The 25,930-nt window shown below is 42.7% G+C and overlaps 1 protein-coding gene across 1 annotated transcript; it reads right to left on the bottom strand.

Moving 5' to 3' along the window:
• Positions 1-462: 462 nt before the first annotated feature.
• Positions 463-24,735, bottom strand: pear1 (platelet endothelial aggregation receptor 1). Its single transcript, XM_067237916.1, has 23 exons — positions 24,555-24,735; positions 11,192-11,293; positions 10,935-11,036; positions 10,735-10,835; positions 10,531-10,623; positions 7,616-7,862; positions 7,015-7,120; positions 6,790-6,926; positions 6,444-6,656; positions 6,146-6,320; positions 5,895-6,015; positions 5,543-5,706; positions 5,016-5,118; positions 4,691-4,837; positions 4,460-4,591; positions 4,137-4,265; positions 3,789-3,914; positions 3,337-3,546; positions 3,141-3,250; positions 2,836-2,962; positions 2,611-2,673; positions 2,167-2,361; positions 463-1,307 (listed from the first exon to the last, which is right to left on the bottom strand). Exons 2-23 carry the CDS (start codon positions 11,287-11,289, stop codon positions 1,165-1,167), a joined length of 3,042 nt encoding a protein of 1,013 aa, XP_067094017.1. The 5' UTR covers positions 11,290-11,293; positions 24,555-24,735; the 3' UTR covers positions 463-1,164.
• Between the last annotated feature and the right edge of the window lie 1,195 nt (positions 24,736-25,930).

The following is a 25,930-nucleotide window of genomic DNA, read 5'->3' as shown; positions in this document are numbered from 1 at the left end:
TGCAAAGTGAATATTGGAAATGCTATTTTTCTGGTATTATTAGTGGTGCCAAAAAAACACGTTTTGTATTTGTCTTCTAAGGAATGAGATTTATACTTTTCTAGATTATTTGCATATTTGTACTAATGTCTGCCAAAACATGTTAAGAGTTATTCACATTGTCTGCAGAAGATTTATGCAAATGTTGTGCCTTATAAAGGATGGCAATATGCCTCTTTTCAACATCAGATATTGTAAAACATCAAATATTGTAAAGATGGTCAATGCCTGTGTAACTGCCTTAATACATTGCCAGTTTGTACATTTGAGCATAATCAGTATGCAGGCCTTATGGCAGATAATTATTATTAATAATAATTAATTAATAATTAATTAGTTTGAAGTAGGATTCTATCAAGAAATTGGATTTGAAGTTTGATGTTTGACATGGAATTGCTTTGCAATCGATCAACTGTACCATTTTGTCATTTCTGTTTACGGTCATGCTAAGTAAATGTATTCTCCCAATGACAGTTGTACATGATTGTCTATGTACATGGTGATATCCTATTCTGTGTGTGTTACTTTGTAAATGACACATGTTAATTCAAATCAGTTCATATTTTATTTACATTATATACACACTTTTTTTTTTCTTCAATAATGAACATTCTTACAATGATTAACATTATGTACGTTTGTACAAAATGTGCTTTTATCTTTTCTGCATTGAGAATTTGTTAAAATTGTTTACATATAATACGGACTATGAAGTAGGAGCTAAAAGGCATTTGAATTGACTGAAGCTGATTTGAATATAAAAAAGGTCTAGGTTACACAATTGCTGACAATGCCTAGAAATGTGCCAAATCTAAAGTTTTTAGAATTCTTTGAGCAGTACGAGACAATGACATTAGAAAGAAACTGACATAAGAACTCAAATGTTTTGAGTTTCTTCAAACTGCCACATCAGCATCTTGGCAATCCGTTTAAACTTTTCCTGGCTCTGAAGTCTGGATCCCAAGTCTGTCATCAACTTGAAGTTTGACCATTGATCCACAGGAGGGCAGTGTTACAATGTCACAATGTTCTTGCTAGTACAAGAAACCTCCCCACACGTCCTGCTTCTGAGGCGCCCCTCCCTCTCCTGCATGTCCAGTAAGTGCTGCCGGAAGAAATATTGTGTCATTGAGGCGGTCTCCTGCGTGTGGGCGATGGCGGTCTGCGTACAGGTGGCAGGTCGTAGTGTCCTGGGATGTGGCTGTTGACCGGCAGGTCGTAATGATTCTGAGGCTCCACCTCTGGGACGTTGCCAAGGGAACTGCGTTCTGAAAAACAAAGTTAACCACAGAACTTGACTTAAAACATAACTACCAAAATGGCAATGCATCAGATTCTGCTTAAATTAGGTAAATACTAAATGAAGAGCTCTTCATTTCATCAACAGTTAGGGCTCTGTTTGGGTATCCTATGATATGACTACATCATATTATAAAATAAATATAAAAATGTACTGAATTTGCAGATACATTAACAAATAGCCATCATAGGACATACTTTTAATCTTCAATCACACTGATTCAGATTTTTCCAAGAAGTCGTTATGATATAGGTCTAAAGAGACACCGTTCTCTGGCCCTCCTTTTGTCGGCCATCTTGATTTCCTTCCTGTCCTTCCCCCACATGACCTCACTTCCATGCAAACAGTCCATTCAGCCATAAATCTTGGAAACTCATCCCTGTCCAATCCACAAACTGTAGTCTCTCTTCCAGTAAGGACATTCTAGAAGCAAGGTTCACGTGAATTTAATTTAAATGAGTGTGGAATTTGAAGTGGAAATGTAACGTAAGGACTTTTTCAGCTATTTATATTTACATTTAGCAGACGCTCTTATCCAGAGCGACTTACAGTAAGTACAGGGACATTCCCCCAAGGCAAGTAGGGTGAAGTGCCTTGCCCAAGGACACAACGTCATTTGGCATGACCGGGAATCGAACTGGCAACCTTCGGATTACTAGCCCTATTCCCTATTCCCTCACCGCTCAGCCACCTGACTCCCTCCTATTTGAGTTGATTGTTTATTTTGTATTTATCCTCAAGGGGAAAGAAAAGAAATCACAGGCTGTCCTGACATCAGCCATTTGAGTATGTACTAGAAACTCCAGAAACGTGGAGGCCCTCCTCACCTCTGCGCAGAGTGGCCGTGTGGAACGGCGGCGGGCTGATCTCAGTATAGGACCGCTCACGAGGCATGGCTGACTTCATCTCCATGTAGCTGCTCTCATGCGAGCAGAAGGGCGGCCCCGGCAGGTCTTTGATGGTGGCGTACGGGTTCTCACTGTTCAGCGAGCTGCTGCTCGCCGCCACTGTGTCCTTCAGCTCTGTGACCGGCGGAACAACGTTTGTGAATACTAAACATTGGCTTTCGTATGCTAGGTCATGTTTGACCTGACTTGACATGAGCTTATAATATGTGGCCACTCAGTAAGATTATGAGCAGTGGATAGTTTATAACAACGTACCATAAATGTGACCCAAAATCAAAACAGTCAAAAAAATGGTTTAGGGAGATGGGGAAATATAAGCATAAAATGCTGAAAGAATTGCACAATGGTTTAAACCATGCAGACCTTTGTTGTAGTATTTCCCAAGGCTGGCGCTGTAGCTGTAACTACGATCAATTCCAAAAGCTCCTGTAAATATCAAACACAGATTTTTACCATTTATAACAAACTAATAAAAGCGAAAGGCTTGTCCCGGAGACATACTGAATCAATACCAGGTGAAGCTAGGGCAATAAACAAAGGTTGGCAATGAGCATGCAGAGTTTGAGAGGGGCAATTAGACGGGCAGACCTGGGTCTTTACGGGTCTCATGGTGCTTCCAGTCTGCAGGCAGAGTTGCATTGCTCTCTGCCCCAAACAAGCCCCGCCTCTCCCTCTCCATGTTCTTCACGCTACAGAACAGTTGGTTGTTGGTGTTCTGTTTAAAGGACACAAATATCGACCGATGAGACTTGGCCTGTAAGTTGCTCCTCTCCAAAAATGGAAACACTTTTTTACACAAAATATATATGAGGAAGTTAATGGAAGTCTGTGACATGGATGACTCATAACCACAGAAGATCTAAGACGAAGGGCATTGGGGGGTTCTCACTCGCCTTGATGGCACGGCCATGGTTGTTAGGGAAGTGTGGTAGAGGAGGTCTGCTCTGGGACAGCGTGTGGTAGCTGGGGTTGGAGTAATAGTGGTGGTAACTGTGAGGAACATCTGAAATGAAGAAAAAACACATGATATTTCCGAACCGACAAGAACAGTAGCATCCCTAAATATCAAACTATGGATTCTTCTCTTACCTGGCACGGCGTATTCAGAGTTTGAGGTGCGTGTGGTGGAGAAGGACACGTCGGGAGTGTTGGTCTGCTTCTCCTTCTGCCTGCGGCGGTATAGCAGCAGAAGAACCAGGAGCAGCACCACCAGGATGACCAGCACCACGATCCCAGCAATGGCCCCCCATGAGTCTCTTTCACCCGGGGACATGGGCACCATCACGCTGACAAAGCGCTCTGAGGGGGGGATGAGAAGAAGAATTTTACGTTTGTTCACGTAATTTAACAGCTTTATTGCATTTTGTGGTATTATTGGACAGACTAGATGGGGGTGGTTTTAACACTGGTATAACACTGTTTGGTCAACAGCACTATAATCTTGACTATAATAAATAATAATAATACTATACTATAATAAAAAATATCAGGTGTGTACAATTTGGTGGTATTTTCTCATACATTTCCATTGACCAGTATACCTTGTTTGCAGTCGACACCTGGTCCTGTCTCACAGACACATTCTCCCGTCTGTGGGTCACAGAAGAAGTTGGGAGGGCAAGAGCACGTCTGGGCACAGTTCGCACCAAACTTCCCGGGTTGGCACTCTAGAAATACAAGAAAGAACCAGAAAAAAAGATATGATAAATGGAATTGTGAGTTTCTCCAAATTATGCACGTTTCTTAAACACGATAAATCACCATAAAAGTTATAGTATACATTGATCGCTCCCCCAATTTTTTCTTTTATTATAATCATGATATTATTTCTCTACCCTCTATTTTTAAGGGATTGTAATGTAATTTTCCTTTGGTAGATCTAGACTCACGTGAGGAGCAGTCAGGGCTGGTCCAACCAGATGGACAGTGGCAGGAACCGTCTTGGTGGTGACATGTTGAGTTATGGGCGCATCTACACGTTCCTGTACACTGCTTGCCATAGAGACCCACTGGACATTCTGGGAATCACACAAATACACAAAACTGTCTTAACTCCCAAATTGCTTCAATTCAAAAACATCCTTGTTATTGTATTTAATGTTTTTTTAAATTGTATTTATGAATTTTATTTATTTAAATATGTACAGGAATACATTTTTAATGAATCATTTTCGAAATACAGGTGGAGAACTCATACATGAACTACACTGACCATGTTCACAGAGAGCACCGGTGTAGCCGGGCGCACACACACACTGGCCCGTCACATGGTGGCATGAGGAGGAGTGGACGCAGGACGGGCACGTGTTACCACACTGGTCACCATACCTGCCCGCGCTGCAGACTGACAGAGAGACATGGGGAACATGGGTCAGAGGGGAATGTACATACAGTGTCATCATTGCGATGGTTCAAATTGATGAATAGATTCCTGCCAACTCACTCTGTTGACAGAGAGGTCCCCAGTAGCCTGGCCGGCAAACGCACGCGCCACTATGAGGCAGACAGGTGGCGCTATTCTGACAGGAACAGGTTTGTTCACAGTTGCGGCCCCACATACCCTCCGGGCATGGAAGGGTACAGCGGGAACCTGATAAAAAACATGTAGACAAAATGTTTCAAAAGGTACTGAACAGGTACAGTATACTGAGAGGCAAACAGTCAGCTGGGATGAGGGATTAGAAAAACCTGTAGCTCAAATTGAATCAAACGATTCTCTTGGTCCAGATCCAAGCTGGCACGGTCACAGGGAGAGAGTCCGCACTTACCCATCCACCCTGGCAGACACTGGCACTGCCCGCTGGCACCTTGGCACCCATCGGCATGGCGACAGTCACACCTCTTCAGGCAGCCTGGCCCAAACGTGCCCATCTGTGCACCCGAACACATGCCAATGGAGAAAGCATCGTCAAGGGATTCCCTGGACCCCTTTGGCCAACATAATCAGTCAAGCAAACACTTTTTTGGCAAGAGCCACAGTGAATGTGGCTGGCATGTACTCCTCAATGAAGATACAGAACCAACATGCTGCATTCAACAACACAGAATGAGGTTCAACAAAAAAGGTTGGTTTAACCACTGCCAATCCATATTGTATACAGTCCGCCTATTTGTTATGGGCAGACGAAACAAAGCATTTTTCTTTTATGAAACCAGGATGAGACGACATATGAGTATATCGCGATGGATAAAAGTGATTGAACCACACTATACTTCGGCCCCCCTTAAAGGCTGAATTACATACAGTACGTTATGAAATCTGATGTTAGTGTACTTTCGTTACACTGACACTAACCGGACATGACTGGTCGCACAGGGCCCCCTGCCAGCCTGCCATGCAGGTGCAGGATCCATCTGCAGGGTTACATGACGCCCCGTTGGCGCACTGGCAGGTGGCATTACAGCCCGGGCCCCAGGTGCCCTCTGAGCAGGGGATGGAGCAGTCACGCCCTCGCCACCCTGGTGACACACGAGACAGAAGCCGTTTTGTCGAGACAGAATATGACAGGTGGGTGCGACGTGTTCATACAGAATCTTTTGCCTATTCCGGGCCATGAAACAATCACTTTTGTCTTTGTTTTTTTGGGGGCTTTGTTTTTCACCTGCCTGCCTGACAGCCCGCCCTGTGTGTCTGTCTTTTTGCTCACCCTCTTTACAGAAGCATGTCCCGTCGATAGGCGAACAGTCCACTGCGTTGGCACAGGAGCACTCCAGTGAGCAGTTCTTCCCGTACGTTTCACTCTTACAGGCACTCTCGCAGTGATCGCCCTGGGGAAACGGACACAAGCAGGTAAGAACAGTTTGAGCTGCAAACAGACACGAGACTCAAGTGTAGGCAGTAAGCCAGTATGCAACGCTTGACCCTTGTCTCTCTCCACGCTACAGCATGACCCCTTACCGTATACCCAGCCACACACTGGCAACGCCCGCTCACGGTGTCACACACGCCTCCGTTCACACACAGGCAGGGCCCAAGGCAACCGTGGCCATAGAAACCACGAGCACACGTTTCGTTGCAGTGGAGCCCTGCCCAGCCTGGCTGGCACGTGCACTCGCCTTTCATAGGGTGACAGCTGGCGAATGGAGAAAGAAAACCACACCGAATCATCACAGGAAATCTAAGTATAAAAAGGACATTTGTGGCTGAATGCATGGCATTGATCCCCCATCTGTTTGAACGTGGGAGTGGTCCATACCTGAGCGTGTTCTTGTCATTGCAGAGGCAGCTGTGTTCACAGGAAAGGCCGTAGGTGCCGTGAGGACACATCTTCTCCCTGCAGTGCGGACCTCTGAAGCCCGGCTCACACAGACAGCCCCCGTCTATGTTGTAGCAGCGCGCTCCGTTGGCGCAGTCACACACGCCCTTACAGTCCTGCCCATAGCTGCCCACCGAACACTCCTCACTGCACCTGTAGTGTAACAAACACCCAGAGAAAATGTACCGGACATTTCCATCCTTTGGGTCTACTTTTACAGTCTTAAAAGTCAAAAAACTAATACTTTTTACTAATAGTCACACAAATACATGTAAAATACATTTACCTTGTTCCGGTAAAGCCATCAGCACATTGGCATTGGCCAGTCTCAGGATCACAGTAGCCCCCGTTGTGACACACACACTCATGGACGCAGTTTGGCCCAAACCTTGCCTCTGCACAACGCTCGGTGCACACTGCACCCTAAAGAGGAAGAGAGAACGAAAGAAATCAGAGGATGACATACGGAGGATGTCTGACACCAGAGGTGAAGCAGAAGTGAGGATCTTACCGTCCACCCATGGGGACAAGCGCAGACCCCCTTCCCCTGGCAGATGCCCCCGTTCTGACATGGGCATCGGAGTTGGCATCGGCTCCTTGGGCACGCCTCCTCACAACTAGGCAACAGAGAGAAAACAACTTAGAAGAATAAAACACAACAACAGAAGCTAAGGATTAACAGGACTCCATGTCAAATACACAAAGTACTAGACACAAAACTAGAGACAAAAAAATGCTTTATTCGTGAGTTACATTTGCCGAACACATTTTATTAGTACTTGGAGTGCTGCTCTGCATTTTTTAATTGGCAGTTACTTCCTATAAAGAGTTTCCCACTATTACCTTGTAGTGAGGTCCATTCTTTCTCTACTCATCCTTTGGGGCATCTAAAACAGTGGGTGTAACTAATGACGCATGCACATAGCTAGTGTGTTTGAATGGGGTCTTTTTCCACTATATACGTGTACTGGAAGAATGAAATAAGGCCACAGTCCATGTTGAGAGTGAATATGATATGTCGAGTATTTATCTGTTACAGTATAACAGCACACTTTAGACCTCCACCCACGTAAAGTAAATGAGAAAACCCAATATCTGGGGCATCTACTCACAGTGTCCCTGTGAATCCACTTCGACAGATGCACTCTCCGGTCATTTTATCGCAGGACCCCCCAGTTCCACACTGGCACTTCTGTAGACAGCCCTTGCCGAACGTGCCTGTGGGGCAGGGGTCTTTGCAGCTGCGCCCTATGAATCCAGCGGGACACTGGCAGGTACCAGTAGCAGGATCACACAGGCCGCCGTTCTCACACTTGCACAGCTGACCGCAGTCTGAACCCCATTGATTACTGTCACAGGCTACAAGACAAACGCAAGGATGAGCATCAAACACAGGCAAAAAGAAAACGTTTCATCGCAGTGTGAGAAACAATGAGCTGAATGGCAGACGTACACACACACACACACACACACACACACAATGCTCTGATGATGCCACAGAGTCATTTCATATCTATACATATTATACCACAACAAAGATACAAACAAACAATAACGTACACTAATTAATAGACCAGTTTACTTTTAACATGGCACATGGTGATGGTACTTAATGAGAGTATGACAAATGTATATCCAAATTTAAAAAACAGTCATATTCACACCACTGGAACTCCAATATCAACCCAACAACAACAAAACAGGAATATGTGTAGAGGGCAACACTAGTGATCCCTCCCCCAAGGAAACATGTCTTCTCCATGTATAGCCATGGCCCTCAAACCGACAGACATCCCCATCTATATCCAAGTCTGCCTTTAGCTCCAGAGTATCAAATTACAGGCATGTGATACGCAATTGACAGGGCAATTTGCATGGATCCAAGAAGACGAACGACGTTCAAATCCAGTGTCTTTCAGCTGTCCTGTGGGACGTTTCAGGGGGTTGTCAAGCAACAGTGAGTCGCAGAGTTTGGATTTCAATCACCCCAGAGGACATAAGGGAGATGGTTACAGACATGAAAACCAGGACCAGTCATGCACTCATCCCTCTTTTATTTCTCATCAATAACTATTGACTTGGGCCTGGGCTTTCTCAAAGTGAAAAATAGACATCCAACACAGGACGATTAAACACACGCTTGACCTCATAAGCTTACATCACAATCATTTCAAGCATGACTACCTTGTAAACCTTTTCGGTTTTAGGCTGTGACAGATTTAGGAATGCACTCGGGTTTACTTAGCACCAAACTATAATGTCTTAGAATATGTTCTGCACTTGATCTTCTAACCTTCTTTGCCTTATACAGACATTAAGTGCAGGTGTGGTGGCCAAATTTGGTTTGAGGCTAAAACATGGGGCGCTTTGTTTATTACAGTAACTTTTCTATTTTGTTTGAGTGAATCAAGTGGTCACTAGTTTCTCCAGTGTGGGCATGTGAGCGAGCTGAGGGTTTTCAGCCTGACTGTGTGTCAGAGTGAGTTATGGGAAGTTTAGCTGGAGCAGCAATAATGTTTACACAGGCGTTCTACAGGACCGCTATGTAGATTTACTGAGGGACCCACAGGGTCCTCAATTTCACGTGTCCAAAACTGACGTCAGCCATGCACATGTGAGTGAGTGAGCAAGTGAGGGGGTGAGTGAGGGAGTGAGTGAGGGAGGGAGGGTGGGAGGGATTTGGTGGATCAGTGATTGGCTGGCTGGCTGGGTGGGTGAGTGGGTTGGTAAGTACATGTGTGGATGGTTGACTTTGAATTAAAGTGCTGGATTACGTAAAAGGGTGATCTGCGTGCAGAGCACTATATCGAATTCATAACTGGTCACAGACCTTTTCTCACAGACACTTAAGTTTGTTTATTTATTTGTTGTTTTTGTATCTCGCATTTTCTCTGAAAGTCTTGTCGATGTGCACTTTAAAATGTCAGATCCCCATTGTGCAGTAAGTGGGAATGTATTAAGATATGGTGGGAAAATTCCTGCCTTTTCCCAAGTGTATTGTCCAACTGGTTGTAGAGGCCTAGCCTGTATCCAAACCCTACATCCCCCAGAAAAGTTACTGAACCCCATCTAATCTTTCCTTCTGGCTACTTTTCCATAATTAAAGCTTATGTTATACATATAATGATAATCTAAGACATTTATCTTGTATCCACCACTGTCCACTGACATCCCTTTTAGCTTTCACAGTGAACATGATCATAGTCACCAACCGTATGATCCCGACTCTCTCTTTCTCGATTTTATCATTCTCTTTCAACCTCTTTCTCCCCCTTCTCTTACTCTGACTCTGTTGAGCATATTCAACACGGAAACATCAACGTATTTCTCATTTCCCCCAGCAAGCTAGCTCAACACTCAGGCATCCAGGAAGCGTCAACTCTCATTCTGCCAGTGGGCTCTATTATAGGTCTGTACAGTTGGGGCCAAGGCTAGGGCTCTTCAGCCCAGAAAGAGAAAGAGGTAGAAAAGAGAGGGGGGGAGGAGAGAAGCAGAGAGAGAGTGCAGTAACATTTTCCATTTCCCCTTCCCATCATTCCCTCTTCAAGAACAAACCACCACCAATTTCAGTGAAGCCTGTTCATGTGAAAGTCCAAGCACTGTAATTGGTTGAGTTCAGAGAGACAGGTTGGTCGAATTTGGCAACACAGATTTCCTTCTAAAGGATTTGAATAAAAGTAAAGATGTGTTTAGTGCTAAACAAACATTTAACAGTTTTTAAAGATATGTGGTTGAACATGTACTGCCATGCAAGCCTAATACGAAACTGCATGTTGAGTTCCAGTGTTGTTATAGTGGTTTCAGAGATAAGATTCAGATTTAGAAACAATTGGCCAGAAGGAGTGGATGAAGTGAATGTTAAGGCAATCATCCTGGGAGATGTGGTTGTAATTAATCACGTATTGCTGTGTGTTTGGTAATGGTCCATTTCCATTGCAAAGGCTGTTTCTTTTGGAAGGGTAGTGTTAGAATGGTCACTTGTGTTTGTGCACGTGTTGACTTGCGAGATGTCGATTTTCGAACTCACCACTAGAGCAGTCATTGCCTCGCCAACCTCCCTCACAGTGGCAGCGGTCTGGAGCAACACAACGTCCATGGACACACTCTCTGGTACAACGAGCTAGAAAAATCACACACTGAATTTAGTTTACCTTGGAGAAGAAAAAACGATTTCAAATGTGGTTTCATAAACTACCAATACCGGTATGTATTTAGCTTTGATGTTACTTACGGACACATTTTTCACTGCTTTCGTAGTAACCAGGACAGCATTGATACCTCTTACGATAGTCCATCTTCACGGCCTGCCGGTATGCTGTTTTATAGGTAATCCTTGACAACAAACGATGCAATTTCACGTTTCCCTCAATCCTTCTGAAAACAGGAACTGGAAATACGCCAAACCAGGAAGTGAGTGCAAAATAACTCTACCTGTGGCGGGAGCATCTGTAGAAGCTTCGGGGGTCAGAGCAGGGCTCCTCGGTTACCTGGTCATAAGGGTGTGAGAACGACTCCTTCACAGAAGTTGTGAAACTGAATTGGAAAACCGTGAGCAGAAGAAGAGAGGCATTGTCAACATGGTAAGACAAGGGGCTTCCCACTGAGAACTGACATACAGTACATGTCGGTAATGTATGTAAGGAAACTTGTGCTTTGGTGATAATTTTTTCAGCTTCATCAGGACTGACCTCTCCCACAGGCTGCAGACATTGGGATCCCTCGGGCTCAGAGACCTCGACGAGTCAACAAGGACCATGAGGATGATACAGCTCTGCAGGGACTGCATTGTCCTAAAGAGGAAAGAGGAGGAATTACTCAGAGGCTATAATTTACATGTTGTTTTAACATCAAGGAAGAACTCGAGAAAAAGAACACACTCAATTTCGCACATTTTCCATGAAAAAAACATGCAAATGTTTTGGCCGAGACAGCCTTTATCAGAGCATGAATTTGGTAGCAGTCAAGTGATCGAAACAGGACTTCAGAGTCTCTATCCATAGTACCAATGAAGTAGGGGTAAGTATTATCCCTGAATAAAAGACTTCATTAAACACTGGGAAGAGGTAAGGCACCCCGTCGCCCTGCATGTGGGACTAAAAACAAAGGAATTCTAAACCGACAGAGAGAAGGAAGGAGAGACAGAGCACACGTGAGTGTGTGTAAATGAGAGACATACAGTGAGGGGTCGGGGTTTAGAAACGTGAGTCTCCTCCAATCCTACGCTATTATCAATCAGAGGTTGAGCGAACAGGACACTCCATCCCCCCAACCCCCCCCACCCCCTTCGCAGAGTCCTTCCACACATCATCTGGATCTAATCAGATCCCAGGCCCGGGGGAACGCCTTGGGATGGGGACCGGCGAAGGCTCTCAGGGAGCAGCAGGGAGGCCGTTCCCAAAGAAAGTGGCCTTTTTCTGAAGAACTCTTTAATGAAACGTCAGAAGCTGCGAGAACACAGTGGCATGGGTCGTCTGAAGGGGCCATTCTCTGTATCGTGGGAAAATGACAGTATTTGGAGCAAGGGGACTGCATGTTGACATAAGATTCAAGCCTAATTCCCTTGTGTTTTCCTAACACTTCCCCTCTGAGAGTTAGTGTACCACAGCTTTTCCAGTCCTCCACATAAAGTAAGGAAGGATTGGTCCGCAGACAGTTATTGGACAAATCCTTTAAGGGTCTGAATACCAACCTCTGACCTCGAACCTAAAACGCACCAGGCCTGACTGGAAACAACAGGGGTTTGAAAGATGCCGTTGCTTGTTTCAACTGACACCTTGAAGTGGTACCTTGAAGTACCCTACATATTGAAGCATATGTAATAAATGTAGATTTGGCGAATGCAGTCCGATTTATGTGTACTTTGAATCAGTTCGAGTGGTGGTCCTAACTTAAGATAAACAGCGAAATGTGTCAACTAGTTTTTAAAACTCATGGAGAGAAAAGTTAGAATTGCCGAAATAATGAGACAAGACAAAAATAAGACAAAAACGGAAGACTTACGACATTTCAAACTACTTGAGCGATTCCTCACTTGTCTCCTCAAAATTAAAGGTTTACTTTCCCTGCCAATGTCACCATGATCTCCCTTGGAAAAAACACTCCAGACACCATCCAAACCATTCAGTAACAGAACACTGTCCGTAACAGTGCATGAACTGAATTCAGCTATTTCACTTTAGCCAGAACAGCAGCTACATTACAGTACTAAGGTCATATTTTGGCATGGTGGCATTAATATAAATAATTCTTCTGCTACTCTTGAGATAACCATTCCTGATCATTTTAGTCTCCGTCAGGAGTTAATTCCTTTTTCTGGCAACACACTGACACAAAACCCTTAACCACAAAAACAGAGTTTTAAAAGAACTGGCATATGGGTTTTGTTAAGAGTAGCTATCAATTTTACCATCCACTTCATTGGATGGGGGTAAATATTTTTCATTACCTTTTTTTTTTTCATTTTAATTGTGCTTCATTAGAAGTCTTCAACCCACATGGGAATTCTTAAGTGCTGAGAAATAGTGTGTCTGTGTTTAATGAGTTTAGGAGTGCAAAGAAACAGACTTGTTTTGAAGTTAAGCTTAGCAGACTTTCACATTTCATGTCTGGGTTACCTTCAATTAAAACGGTAGGTAAACGTCTGGTAGGGGGTATGGATCAAACTCAGGAGTCTGAATATTCAGTTAAGTAGTGGTCTGGAGCTGGGTTTAATTATTGGCTTCACCCATGATGTGGGCTGATTATTGATTCCTGTTGTTCTGGCTTCTGTGTCTCAAAAATAGATTCTTATTCCACTTAATGCTCAATCCTTATTTGAACCCTTTGCTAAACTTCTTTTAACTTGTATTTTCTCCAGGTTGGTATTATGGGTATTAATGCAATTTTGGACTGAACAGTGGGAGAATTCACATACTATACGCATGTGTCAAGAATGACAGAAATACTTTACAACATATTTAATACTTCATACACCTCAACATACAAGATGATTCAAGTAACCAGTCTGGCAGAGTAAGGTCCTTAAGCAAGAGCTCCTGTACTCTGCTCTGCTGTGCTGTTAGGTTGATTTCAATGAGCAAAGCAGCCAATCTCATTGAACTCTCAAGTGGCCCAATAAAACAATAGAGAAATAGCAACACACACGCGCAGGCTATTTTTCATGTCTCTTTGTCTCTCTCTCTCTGCCTCTCTCTCTCTCTCTGCCTCTCTCTCTCTCTCTCTCTGCCTCTCTCTCTCTGTCTCTCTCACACACACACATGCACAGGCAAACACACACTTCTTTATTCAAACCTAACAGGTTTGTTTTCATGTTCTTGATCCATTCCCCATGCAAAATGAGTCCCATATTTTGAAACAAGTACAGAGAGACTATTTATAGTATGTGAAGACATTTGCTAATTCATTGGGCTCTTCTTGGAGTCCATTGTCAGGAGCCAAACTGTGGCCCATGTGTGTGTGTGTGTGTATTGTGTTAAATGAAGACTGTTCTGCTGCTTTATAGGGCCTCACAATACTCTTGCCAGAACCACATGAGGACTTCAATGGAAACAAGAATCAAATAAAAACAGATGCACTGATTTCTTCTTAATCTCTGAAGACACTTGTAAACGTGTCATTACTATTTGATTCCAATCCTAGTTGTATGATTGGAAATAACATGTAACATGAAATGGCAACAAAATAGTAATTATGATTTCATTTCATACATTAAATCTCCCTCTGACAGGACTATCTTTATATTGACACTTTCTAATCATCTTACAAATCTGTACCCTAAACAGGAAGCCTTCATTTGAAAAAGGTAAATAAATAAATAATCATAAAAGCTATAGTACATTCATTTATACATAACAACCGTTATGATTTAACATAATCATAACTGACATTCAACAATTAAAATTGTAAACATCCATAATGTTTTCCCCTTGGAAAAAATACCATCAATTTCAGAGAAGGGCGTAGTCTTTATTGTCTATATTGGATAACAAGCAAGTTTTCATATTGTCAGTAAATGCAGATGCAGATGCAGCACATGGGACTGATCAAAATGTTACTTTCTCCCCCCACAAACACACACATGACACCCCCCCTCTCTCTCTCTCTCTCTCTCTCCCTCTCTCCCTTTCTCTCTCCCTCTCTCTCTCTCCCTCTCTCCAGGATTACGATGTTAATTGAGGGAGAAAATATTAGTCACCATTTGGAAAGGAGCGTCGCAGAGGATAGGAAAATAAAATAAAGACAAAAAAACACATTGGCTGTAGACTGGTGACAGGCAGAAAGTGAGAGAGACTGTGTGCCATGCCAAGCACAACTACTTTTTACTTCGAGGGGCTCCAATAGCTAAGCCAGACAAAAACTACACAATGAAAGTCTTAAAATTGTTACTGCACTTCTCAAAGCTACCATTGTACCACGAATGGCAGAATGGCAGCATACCCGTACAGAATAACCTAAATGAATTTCCTGTATGAATGCTTTGCTCACACAGTTATAAAGCTCAACAAAGTTGTAGGATGGCTCTGTATCAGTGCTTGTTGATTACATCAGAACAGTTTTTGTTCTGTGACAGCAAGCCATTCATCTGCAAATCTTTAATACACATGCATTTTTCTCTTGTGGGACGGATATGAAGATTCAGCTATATGCAACGTTGACTGACTCAGGCTGATAGCAGTTATTGTTCTCAATAGATCAGGCTTAGGTTTGTATCATCAATTTACAGTTCAACTGTAAGAATAACAAATCTCTAACACCCCTCCAAAGCTGTGAGCGACAGCCAGTTGGATAGAATTAGATGGAGAGCTCCATGTGACACACCAACCAACCCCCCCCCCCCCCTGCCGTCTCCCCTCCCCCATTAAAACAGAGTTACTGTAAACTGGATATAAAACCCATAATCCTTTGCATCTGGCATTTCGTCTTGGCGCACACAATGGCCACGGTTCCTCTACCACAGCTAGGCTGGCACACACTCCCCAGTCCCTGTAATGCCACATGGTGGGTGGGTGGGTGGAAGGGTTAGAGGGTGGAAGGAGCAGACAGCCTCAAACAGCTCTCTGGTGGAATGGGTGCAGAATCACAACACGCCAAACCCAATCCCTTCAGTCTAAAACTATTAAAACGGACTTTTGCAAAAATATGAAATATAATGTCTCCTGTTGATTCAGATGATTTCTCACGTTGATCTATTAGAGTGTTTACAGTAAGGCAGACAAACAGTATGGGTGGTACCGAACAACAAGGCTCATTCCCCTTTCTGGAATATTGGGAATGGAAACTCTTGGCAAGTCATGTGCTGTTGACTGTTCTCGTGGGAGTTGCATGACAAAAGGATGATCTAGGAGAGAAGGTGGAGGCGGGGTCTTCTGGGGAGGTGTTAGAGGTCTGTGTTTTGCTGAGTGAGCTTGGAGACTGCAGGCTGGGCTCTCTGCTGGAAGATTAATGTGAGTGAACTTTGAGTTCTTTGAACTTTAACACCACATTTCCAACGTTTTTTGTATAATATAATCTGTCTGATATTTTGCTGAATTGTGCTGAGTGTAGATTCGACGCAGATCTTTTGGATTGTCCTCATTAGGGTACAGTAGCAAAAGGATCGAAAGTTACGGTTAAATTCATGCAAGTTGTAATCAAACCAACTCTCCATTGAATATCCTTGGGATTTTGCAACTCTGCACTTCACGATAACTTTGCTGCAAAAGTCTGTTTAAATAAAACGACATGTGCTCACTGGCGTCTTCCAATCTATCCTGAGGTTTGAGACACAGAACATTACTGTTATGGTCCATTAATCAAGACGCTAGCTGCGAAAAACAAAACAAATCTGCCCTGCAGTAGGGCCTTAGTCAAATCCAAGTCACGATGTCAAGCCAATGTCAGCTTTTGTGGCTCTAGAATCCAAAATAACAGGATGCCCCAACCAGCCCACCCCTTCCACTCCCCATGACTCTACAGCCATCCAAGTTTGGGTTCCAGTGGGAACCAAGACCCTCACTAACTAGACATTACAGGTCACAGATTCATGGTAACGTTTGCTTTGAACATCAAAGTGAATAGGAGAGAAGCAGCATAACAAGAAGGTTTCCCACTTTTGGGATGGTCAAATGTGTTCCTCTGTTGACCTCCAGAGCCAACAGCCTGATAAACTGGAGCTGGGGTGTTTGTATTGGAAACTCTGGCTGTGATGTCAGTCATGTGGCACGGGTGTAGAGAGCTTATGTCATGGCCAGTGTCACTACAGTGACAGTAAACAGAGACTATTGTGGATAATGGAGGTAAGGAGTGATAAGGTTACCATGACAATGCTGTTGTTTTGGGCGATGTGAGGACACCAACATGTGAGGACATTAACAGGGAATATGAGCTGAATGGTTTCAGCTGAATCTATATCACACATGGTACCTTCAACCACATAAATATGATTGATAAGGTACATTTGAGGTCCTAGTCTGGTCAAATGTGTCTAGCGCTGATGCTCTGGAAACATATTCTCCCTTTGTTGAATTGGGCTTGTGGCCAGTGCGAGGCCTCTGCCTTGCACCACGCAGGAGGACTCGTGCGCTCGTGTGCCGGCCCACAGCACCCACTGCCCCCACACTCAGACCAGAACCACATGCCGAATGACTGTGGCTTCATCGGTCAGGGAAAGTGTAGCGGTCCTTACAAGCAAACAGAGAAACTCAGAAGCACTCAAGCAGCGGCCACCAGACAGACACGTCCATGCAGATACATCTGTGCATAGGTATACCAGAACACCCACTCCGTAGGTTAAAAGGCACTTTTAATCCACTGTATAGTTGTTTTTACAATCTTACGCAAATGAAACCCAAAATGGAGGCCTTGCCTGAGGTTTTGAAGGAACATGACCATACAAGTGCAGTAATTATATGTACTGTAATGTTATGTGGATGATAATGTGTGCACAGACACATGGGATTCTTGTAAAAGAAACTTTCCACAAACCATGACCAGAACACAATCTTTCATTGTAAACGTACACAGCAAGAACACGATTGAAAAAACCACCTGGTTAACATTATTACAAACCCCTGCTTAGGCGTCTCCAATCACAATACAGTATTTACCGGACGTGTAATTATCCTATAATCAAGTGGTTTTGTGTTTGAGAAACACAAGGATTCATAGTTTGAATATGAATATGAAGACTCATCACATTGTGTCCTTGAACTCCGTAACCTGAGTGTTCTATTACTCTATATTCTCTTCCCTCACATCGTGATGCGAGAAGTTTGTTTTTCTAGCTAAATGTAGCCGTATTTACAACAATTCCTTACATTATTATATGTGAGTTCATATTATAAGTAAAGTTGTATGCACAGTTGAAGCTGAAAACTAGTCAAATTAATTAAATTGCATACTATGTTTAAAAGACCCGATGTTAGTTTCCTCAAGGATCACAATGACTCTTGCTTAGAGACTTGTTGCTCTTGTGGTTAGTGGTGACTGATTTAAATTTTTGGTTCTCGCTGTGATATATTGTTTTATTACTGTTGCTTGCTTTTTTCCACAGGTACACTTGCGCTTATAGCTGTTCATGTTGTTTGGTTGTGACTTGTTTAACTACATGCTCTTATGGTTCTTCCCTTTGGCACTTACTTTGGTTGTTCACAATGTGTGCTTCATGTTTTGGCTACTCGCGATGTTTTTTGGCTATCTTGTTGTTATGATCAGTGACCTATGCACTTTGTAAAGCTCTCTCTTGGAAGTCGCTTTGGATAAAAGCGTCTGCTAAATGAATAAATGTAATGTAAATGTAAAAGATTAAATGCTGGTGCTAAATGTGTCCCATGTAACTTAAACCCTAACGTAGCCTTTTCTGTACCAGCGACAGTAAAGAACAAGGACTGTGTGTGACAACTCCATGGCCAAATCTCTTGGGACTAGAACTCAGTCTGCTGTTTGACATGAAAGCAAGCTCTGCCTAAAAATAACACACAAATAAAGTTTGTGAATTCATGAATTCAATGAATTTATCAGAATTCAAAATCACTTCAACGGTAAAATTGAGAAATGAATTGAACTGAACAGCCTGACTAAGCAGTCTAACATATTCAAAAACAAGTCAACATGGATGGAATGTTTGAAACCTTCTAAACTCTGACAAGTGTCCTCATTCTTCTTTTTTAGATCAACCACTTTTGATGAATCCTGTCTTGTCTGAATGGCTGCAAGAGCCGTGTGCATTTCTGGTGTAACTGCAGCGGAGGTCACAAATATCAGTACTGTTTTGACAGTCTAACCCTCACCCTAAATTTGAGAGACTATCCATCACCATGCTATCAATCACTGGTCGTCCCATTTACAGTGACAGTACTTCATTTGTTTCCCGTGTTATTTCTTATTGAGGGAAACAGGCAAGCAAAAAGTAGTCGAACAAAAGGAAATGCTGAAATGATGTGGACGGTGAAACTTGCAATGTCATCAAAAATAACACATCACAATAAACACAGATGTGCACATGCAGACCTCATTTGAGGGGGATCTGGCGTGCGCTTTCCTCGACACGTGTACAAACACACACACACACACACAAGCACACAGCCAATTTCTCCATCCCTAGCCACTATTATCTTTCCTTTGGCTCCGGCTCATGCTGAAAGTATTGGTCCTGGTCGGAGCTCAATCCCCTCTCAAGTGGTCGGGCGTGGAATACGATGACCCCATTGGGCTCGGCTAACACTAGTACCAACATTACTGTAACATAGACCAGCAGACTCGGCTAGGCCTTATATCACTTACAGTACGTAGATGGATTTACATGGTTTCCATATCAAATACAGCCATGGTAATCCATAACTTAAACAGTTGGATCTTTTCTCATTTCGGCGGATCTTTCCATTTAACAACACGACCACTCAGATCCAGTTTTGCCTGTCTGTATGTGGTAGGGCATCAAACTCCCATGGAGTCAGCAGTGTCGTTTACACTGAACCATTGAACAAGATTCATTCCATGCTATTGACAGAGCACATATGCACCGGCTTTCATAGGATTTTGAACTTCACGGTTCCATGAAACTGGGAGAAATTTATGATTACAGACTACAACCACACCACATCTGGTTATGATTAAGACAACACTTCTAATGTGACTGGCTGGCAAGTTTATTTGAAACCAGTGAGATGGGTAATATCTTGAACCCATTTTGGTGTTGATGTCTTATTTTACAGTTGTTGTTGTTGTTGTTGTGGATGACTCTGCAGGCATCAGTTCCTGTTTGGGTTTTAATAATGGTCCCCCCCACCTGGGCACTTACCTCATGGGACCCTAAATGTGAAAGTAAAAAAAGCCTTTAGGGTTTGTGCTTGATCGTGCAAAATACATCACTAGGAGACAGTGAGTTATGCACACGGACGCAGTGGTCCATGTGACCTAGTGTCTAGCCATAAGTAAAGTACAGCTGCTGACAACCACACTGACTAATAGGGACTCGGTGAGGTAGAAACACAAGTGGAAGCTGAAGTAGAGGTAGGTACCTGCTCGCTCGCTATCTCTATTTCCAGGAAGTCCAGTTGGGGCCAGTAAATTCCTCACAGTTAAACCCCATTGATTTACTGGCTTGCCTCTGTCCCACAGTATGATGCCTTTCTGGAGTGCCAGGAGGAAAGCTGCTCCTCATTAATGTGATCATTTTATCCCAGATTTTCTTCATAGAACCCAAATCTCTCTCTCTGTTATTCTCTCTCACCCTTACTCTTTTCTCTCTCTCTCTCTCTCTCTCTCTCTCTCTCTCTCTCTCTCTCTCTCTCTCTCTCTCTCTCTCTCTCTCTCTCTCTCTCTCTCTCTCTCTCTCTCTCTCTCTCTCTCTCTCTCTCTCTCTCTCTCTCTCTCTCTCTCTCTCTCTCTCTCTCTCTCTCTCTCTCTCTCTCTCTCTCTCTCTCTCCAGATGGACCTCATCTTCCACATCTGGAAGTTAAAGAACTTTTTAAAGAAAAAACTTCAGGCCACGTGTTCTACCCCGTAGGTGAACCCTTGAAAACGTTCCTATACTTTGGCAGCTTGATTATGCTTTTCACAGCAGTGGCATTGCACTGACCTAGATTAAAACCTATAGGTACTGTAGTGGCAGCATTAATTTTCATGCCATATCAGCTTAATAAGAAGTACGGTAAATGATGAATTGCGTATGATTCGAATGGCCAATGATTTTTTTGGGTTGCTATGACACCTGCAGGCCTACCACACACAACAGGAAGTCAGAAAGAGACAGGTCGTATGTCACCTAACAGGACATCCTGGGCAAACAAGGGGGACAGGGGACACAAGGAGGAAGGAGAGGAGGTTGGGGGCATCCCGTTTTGTGTAGGTATGGTCTCTTTCACTCAAAGGAAGCACAAGTGATAGGGAAAATGTCAATGCAAAGAAACACTAGAACTAGTAAAGCTTGGACTAAAACCTGTCAATGGTTATTTACAATGTGGTCTAAAATGTACAATGTACATAATAGGTGATGTATCTACAATCTATCCACAAACGTTATTGTATTATTATTGTATTCTCGACAGTAATATAGAATGTTAAAATGGTTAAGGTACTATAAAGCGCTTCATCTACCAATTGTTTTGTCATCGTTAGCGCATACAGTAGTACTATCTTTCACACAGATATCTTTTTTAAGATCTCTCAAATCATATACATCTGGAGAAGTGACAATTATCTTTGGATTCTGGAACTCGGCTTAGTAACCCTTGGTCCTGACTCTTAACTCAAGCTAAACTCCAAAAAAGCAGAGGGATGAGCTGTCTGCTGACCTAAATACTTCGTCTGCCATGGTGCAGCAAGAAAAAAACAACTTCTGCCTTTGACTCTGAGGAAAACAGCCCAGTCTCCCAAACTTCCACAGTCCCACAAGTCCACGCTCTCTCCTTTGCCTCATCCGTCATAACGAAAAGCCATGGGGACAGAGCTAGGAAAAACAATAGGAAGCTGAGAGGAAACATCTTGCATGTAAACCTAGGTCTGCATCCCAAATGACTCTTCCTATGACAAGCACACGCGACTGAGGTGGGAATACTACCATGCAAAAGGAAACTCTCATGAGCAACACTATCTTTACCCTTCTGGCATCAATATTTTCCGAGAGCAAACCCTGTGGATTTGCTACCTATTATTTTCACTTTCTATAATTTTTCCGACACTATACATTGCAGTGAATAATGAGAGGGTGGTCTATCATTCCGTATGTCCCCACACTCTGTGACTAAAGATCTTTTTTACTACTTGACCTGAGTGATGGAAACACTTGAACCTAGAGGAAGGACTCTCATAAAATACATGATGAGGGGGCATGGAGTCATAGCTCCTCACAGCTGGAAGAGTAACTCTGGGTTTGAAATCAAGAAGAGCATCCAATGTTTACCAGAGAGAGTCAAGAGTGCCAAGCATGTTTCACTTCATTTGCACATGCAGATTTCATATTGTGCCCTGTGAATATAGGACACTTCGCCCAACAGTTGTTCAAATGAATTTCCCTCTCAAGCTTTCCTTTGCGTACATGACCTCACTTAAGTTGCTAAAAGACATTTGGGCAATAATTTCACATAGCCAGCAGCAAGGGCACACTAATTATACTACATTTCCTCGAATCAGATCTCAGGTTTCAGTTTTCTTCAGACAGCGCACACAACTGGAGACACCAGAGCAGGCCCCCGTTTTCTTAATTAAGTATGTCTCCAGCAGTCCCCCACCCTCCCTCTGAAACACCAACCAACCCAAACCATCCAACAACACAAGCAACTCCAGAAACGACCCTCACCACAGTACAAGTACTCTGTGGTGGCTCCGTCACCCCTCCCAGCCTCTGCTTCGTTTCTTTTTCCAAAACCCCCCAACCTCTGTTCTTTATATGAAGGCTTACTGGAGCCAAACCCCTATAGCAACTGTCCGTACTCCACAGCAGGAGAGAAGAAACCGAGGAGAAACCGACCCAAAACCACGAGTGGCATGGCTGCAGTCATATCTGCTCCAAATTATCTACACGGCTGCAGAACACATGGGCTTGAAAGGCTTATATAAGCATGTGGAAGGGATATTTAGTCTCTGTCACCTAGTTTAGAGCGTGCTGTGCTTTTTTGTCAATGATTCATTGGTATTAAATGCTCTGAAAATTGGAGACTGGTCAATTGAATGGTATGGATTTCTCATTTACTTGAAAAATGTAAGCTCACAAAAGTGAGCTTTCAAAATTCAGAAACAGAAACATATCTAGAATACAGACTGTCAAAAATGTATCATATACACTTACAATACACTATAATGTAGACTTACTATATTAAATACTGTATATAACTCTGCATAATGTAATAGTGCTGCTAAATGACTAAATGTAATTAGTCTAAACAGTTATACCTGATTCAATAAAGAACTGTGATCTCAACTCCAAAACACACAAATGGTGTGTGGCCTTGGAGCATAAATATCAGGAAAACGGCTTTTCCAGTGAAAACCTGCAGGAACTGTGCTCTGTCTGTGGCGTCACTATTAACATCTGCAAAAGAAAAGTTCTGGCATTAAATCTACATTGTTTTATATAACTACACTTACCTCATTGCTTCAGTCTATTTGTACCTCTACTCTGGTGTCTCTGGCCAGTGTCATCCCAACATAAACATATCCAATGGCTTTTCAGACCTCAAACTCAATATCTTTCTGGACAAACACATAGTGAGAAGGCCAGACATATAAGGAAGGAACTTAGAATCCCCAGATATTTGATATAAAAGAGGAGCTTGTTGTGACACCAGACAGAAAATAGATCACTATAGACCACTGATAGCTGTAACAGTCTGTAGGAGGACAGACAATATTTTGAAGGTGGAATATGTCAATGTCCACTTATGCAGATTATCAGACTGAATCAGCTAAAATACAAAATTCTGCCAATATTTTAGGTATGTTCTTGAAATAGAGGGATCCAAAAACTACAGAAACATCAAATGTGTTTTCCTAAAGCATCTGGATAGTGTAGGAAAGAGGTTTGGAGTTGGCGGAATCAGGTAGGAGGGATTTACTGGATATTAATCATGACTTCTCCCTTCAGGCTCCCTTCAGGTGTTGAGTAATGTGTAACAGTGCCAGGTTCACTTGTATCCATAGTAGAAGCCTTCATAACAACTTCTGGAATCTGGATTTCGTTTTTTATACAATATCATACATTATGCAGTTATCTTTGTTCTAAAGATACACTCTGAGTATACATAAAATAACAAAGATGTTTGTATCCTACCAACTATAAACAGTAGGCTATGCTGTTTACATGATACCATGCGTCACACATGATAAAGCTATGTTTTGTCCTTAGAGATACAGAGATACAACTGATGGATGCTGGATTATCATGTTGGGTTAAGGAAGTTGACTAACATGTCACAATGTGTCACTGGTATGAGTCAGTCTGGCACAGCCACAACAAAGACAATTAAACTCTTGGAAAACCATCCCAGCTCCTAATGTAAGCAAGGAAACAACCAGGGACCTACTCCCATAGACTTCCTCCATAGTGTCTAATATGGAAAGTAGCCAAAGGATCATTGAAACCACAGAGGCACACATAGTGGAACATTAAGGCATTGGACAAAAGGTGTTTGACTAGTTAATATCTATTGTAATGACTTTTCTGTTCAACATGGTTCATAAAGTAGATCGTTTCTGATGACAAGTAGGCTACAACCAGACCATAGATGAACCATTGAAACTATAGTTCAGTTAAGACAGTGTAAAACATCACTTGATTGATTAACAGGGACGCATTTGACAGTTAAGGACATCTACACAATACATTGTGCGAAAAACATAACTATTTGCAGCACACTGGAGCACATCATGTTCATTGTACTAAGGGAAAAGTCATATGGATAGCCTACTGTATGTCTGCCTATACCTAATTATTTTCTTGCAAGACATTGGTCACGACAATGCAGCAGAAATGTTATATCTGCTACTATATTTCCTCTAGGTTGTCCAGAGTTTACATTCAGTCACATAACAATTGCCAAAGGTCTGCTGGTGTTATATTTCTGGCGACTCACTCACCTCACTCAACGGAATCCACAGTTGTCGACTGTTCGTCCCAATATTGTCCGACCCTTAACGCAAATATATATTTCTTTTAAACAAATCTTTCTCCAAAAATGTGACGATTCTTAAACGGAACAAAACAATTACAACGTAACTTAAGCAGCACTTTGCCTTTCGTCCTCAAGTTTGTGTCGCATCATACCATCCTTCTGGGGAGGGTCCTTTGGTCACAGTGAGAGGGTGTTTTGGGGAGGCGCGCGCGCACACACAAGAGAGCGTATATTTCACTGTGTATAAGACAGAATAATGTGGTAGGCTGTCGAAAAAGCTTGACCACCAGATATCTTAAACTCTGTTATTACCTCACAGGCAAATTACCTTTTATCTATTACAATTTATGAGGAGAACACAACCTTTTGAATTCAGATAAGAAAACAGTAAAGTACAGTAAAGTTAAGAAGGTTGGTGGACAATTAAATAACTAAAAGGGCCACAGAAGGGACACATTCAAATACAAACAGTATTCGAAAAAGGGAATAAACTTCACTTCACTACTGCTCACTACAACTAAGGATGGGGATTAATAAAAGAAATTAGGAAAATAAAAACGTGCAGTGTCGTCTTCTTGTTGTAAATTTACTTATAATGCAGGTCTGAAGCACTTCCACCCTGCCTCTTTCTGTAGTACATGTTCAATTTGCTCCTTTGGGATTTTCCTGTCTTTAGAGGGTCAAGAGGAGGAAAAGAAGTGTAACATTTGACCAGACAGTGATCACAAACCTTTTATTGACGTTGGGTAGGCTATTTCTGTCTCACAATGGTGTAATAACCTCAACACTGCTGAGATAACTGTTGGAGGCTAGTTTGTAGGGGGATTATGCAGCAAGAGAAGGGCTTCCTGGTCAACAGTTGGCTAGCTATGATAACTTGGGTCTTCAGGACGTTTGTTTTTCCTGCCACAGTGTTTTCACACTGATAAACAGCCTGTGCATGGTGAGTTAATGGAGCACACATCCTTGTTGCAAGGAAACCGAGAACCTTACGACAAAATAAAATGGTTTCCTGTTGCCCAAAAGGTGGCATGACACAAAGCTCATGAGTTTAAATTACACTTAACTCAGGTGTGATTTTGTCCAATAGGCCACTTTGCAGACTACGAGTTGAAGTGGTTTGAAATTAAACTAACTAGTGAGTCAAGCAAAACACATTTTAAGACGGTACGTTGAGTGTTAATAATGTGGAAGCAAATAACAGCTGCGTGGAATGTGAAAATTACTGAAAGCAAACAAACTAATGGGCCAGTCCTTACCATGACACCACGTCTCATTTACGCCCCCTATCCTTTAAGCCAAAACTACACCCCTGCATAAATGGCTATGATTACTTTACAA

This window comes from Osmerus mordax, chromosome 6, assembly GCF_038355195.1.
Source record: "Osmerus mordax isolate fOsmMor3 chromosome 6, fOsmMor3.pri, whole genome shotgun sequence".
NCBI classification, from domain to species: domain Eukaryota; kingdom Metazoa; phylum Chordata; class Actinopteri; order Osmeriformes; family Osmeridae; genus Osmerus; species Osmerus mordax.
Note: the sequence above shows the minus strand (reverse complement) of the source record. Positions and strands in the feature narration are given on the sequence as shown.

Bases quoted from the DNA above. Each gene is read 5' to 3' on its own strand.
- pear1 (XM_067237916.1), bottom strand. From the start codon at position 11,289: ATGCAGTCCCTGCAGAGCTGTATCATCCTCATGGTCCTTGTTGACTCG. The intron at 11,037-11,191 runs GTCAGTCCTGAT...TTTCCAATTCAG, and splicing joins GTCTGCAGCCTGTGGGAGAG to TTTCACAACTTCTGTGAAGG. The intron at 4,266-4,459 runs GTCAGTGTAGTT...TGTGATTCCCAG, and splicing joins CGGTGCTCTCTGTGAACATG to AATGTCCAGTGGGTCTCTAT.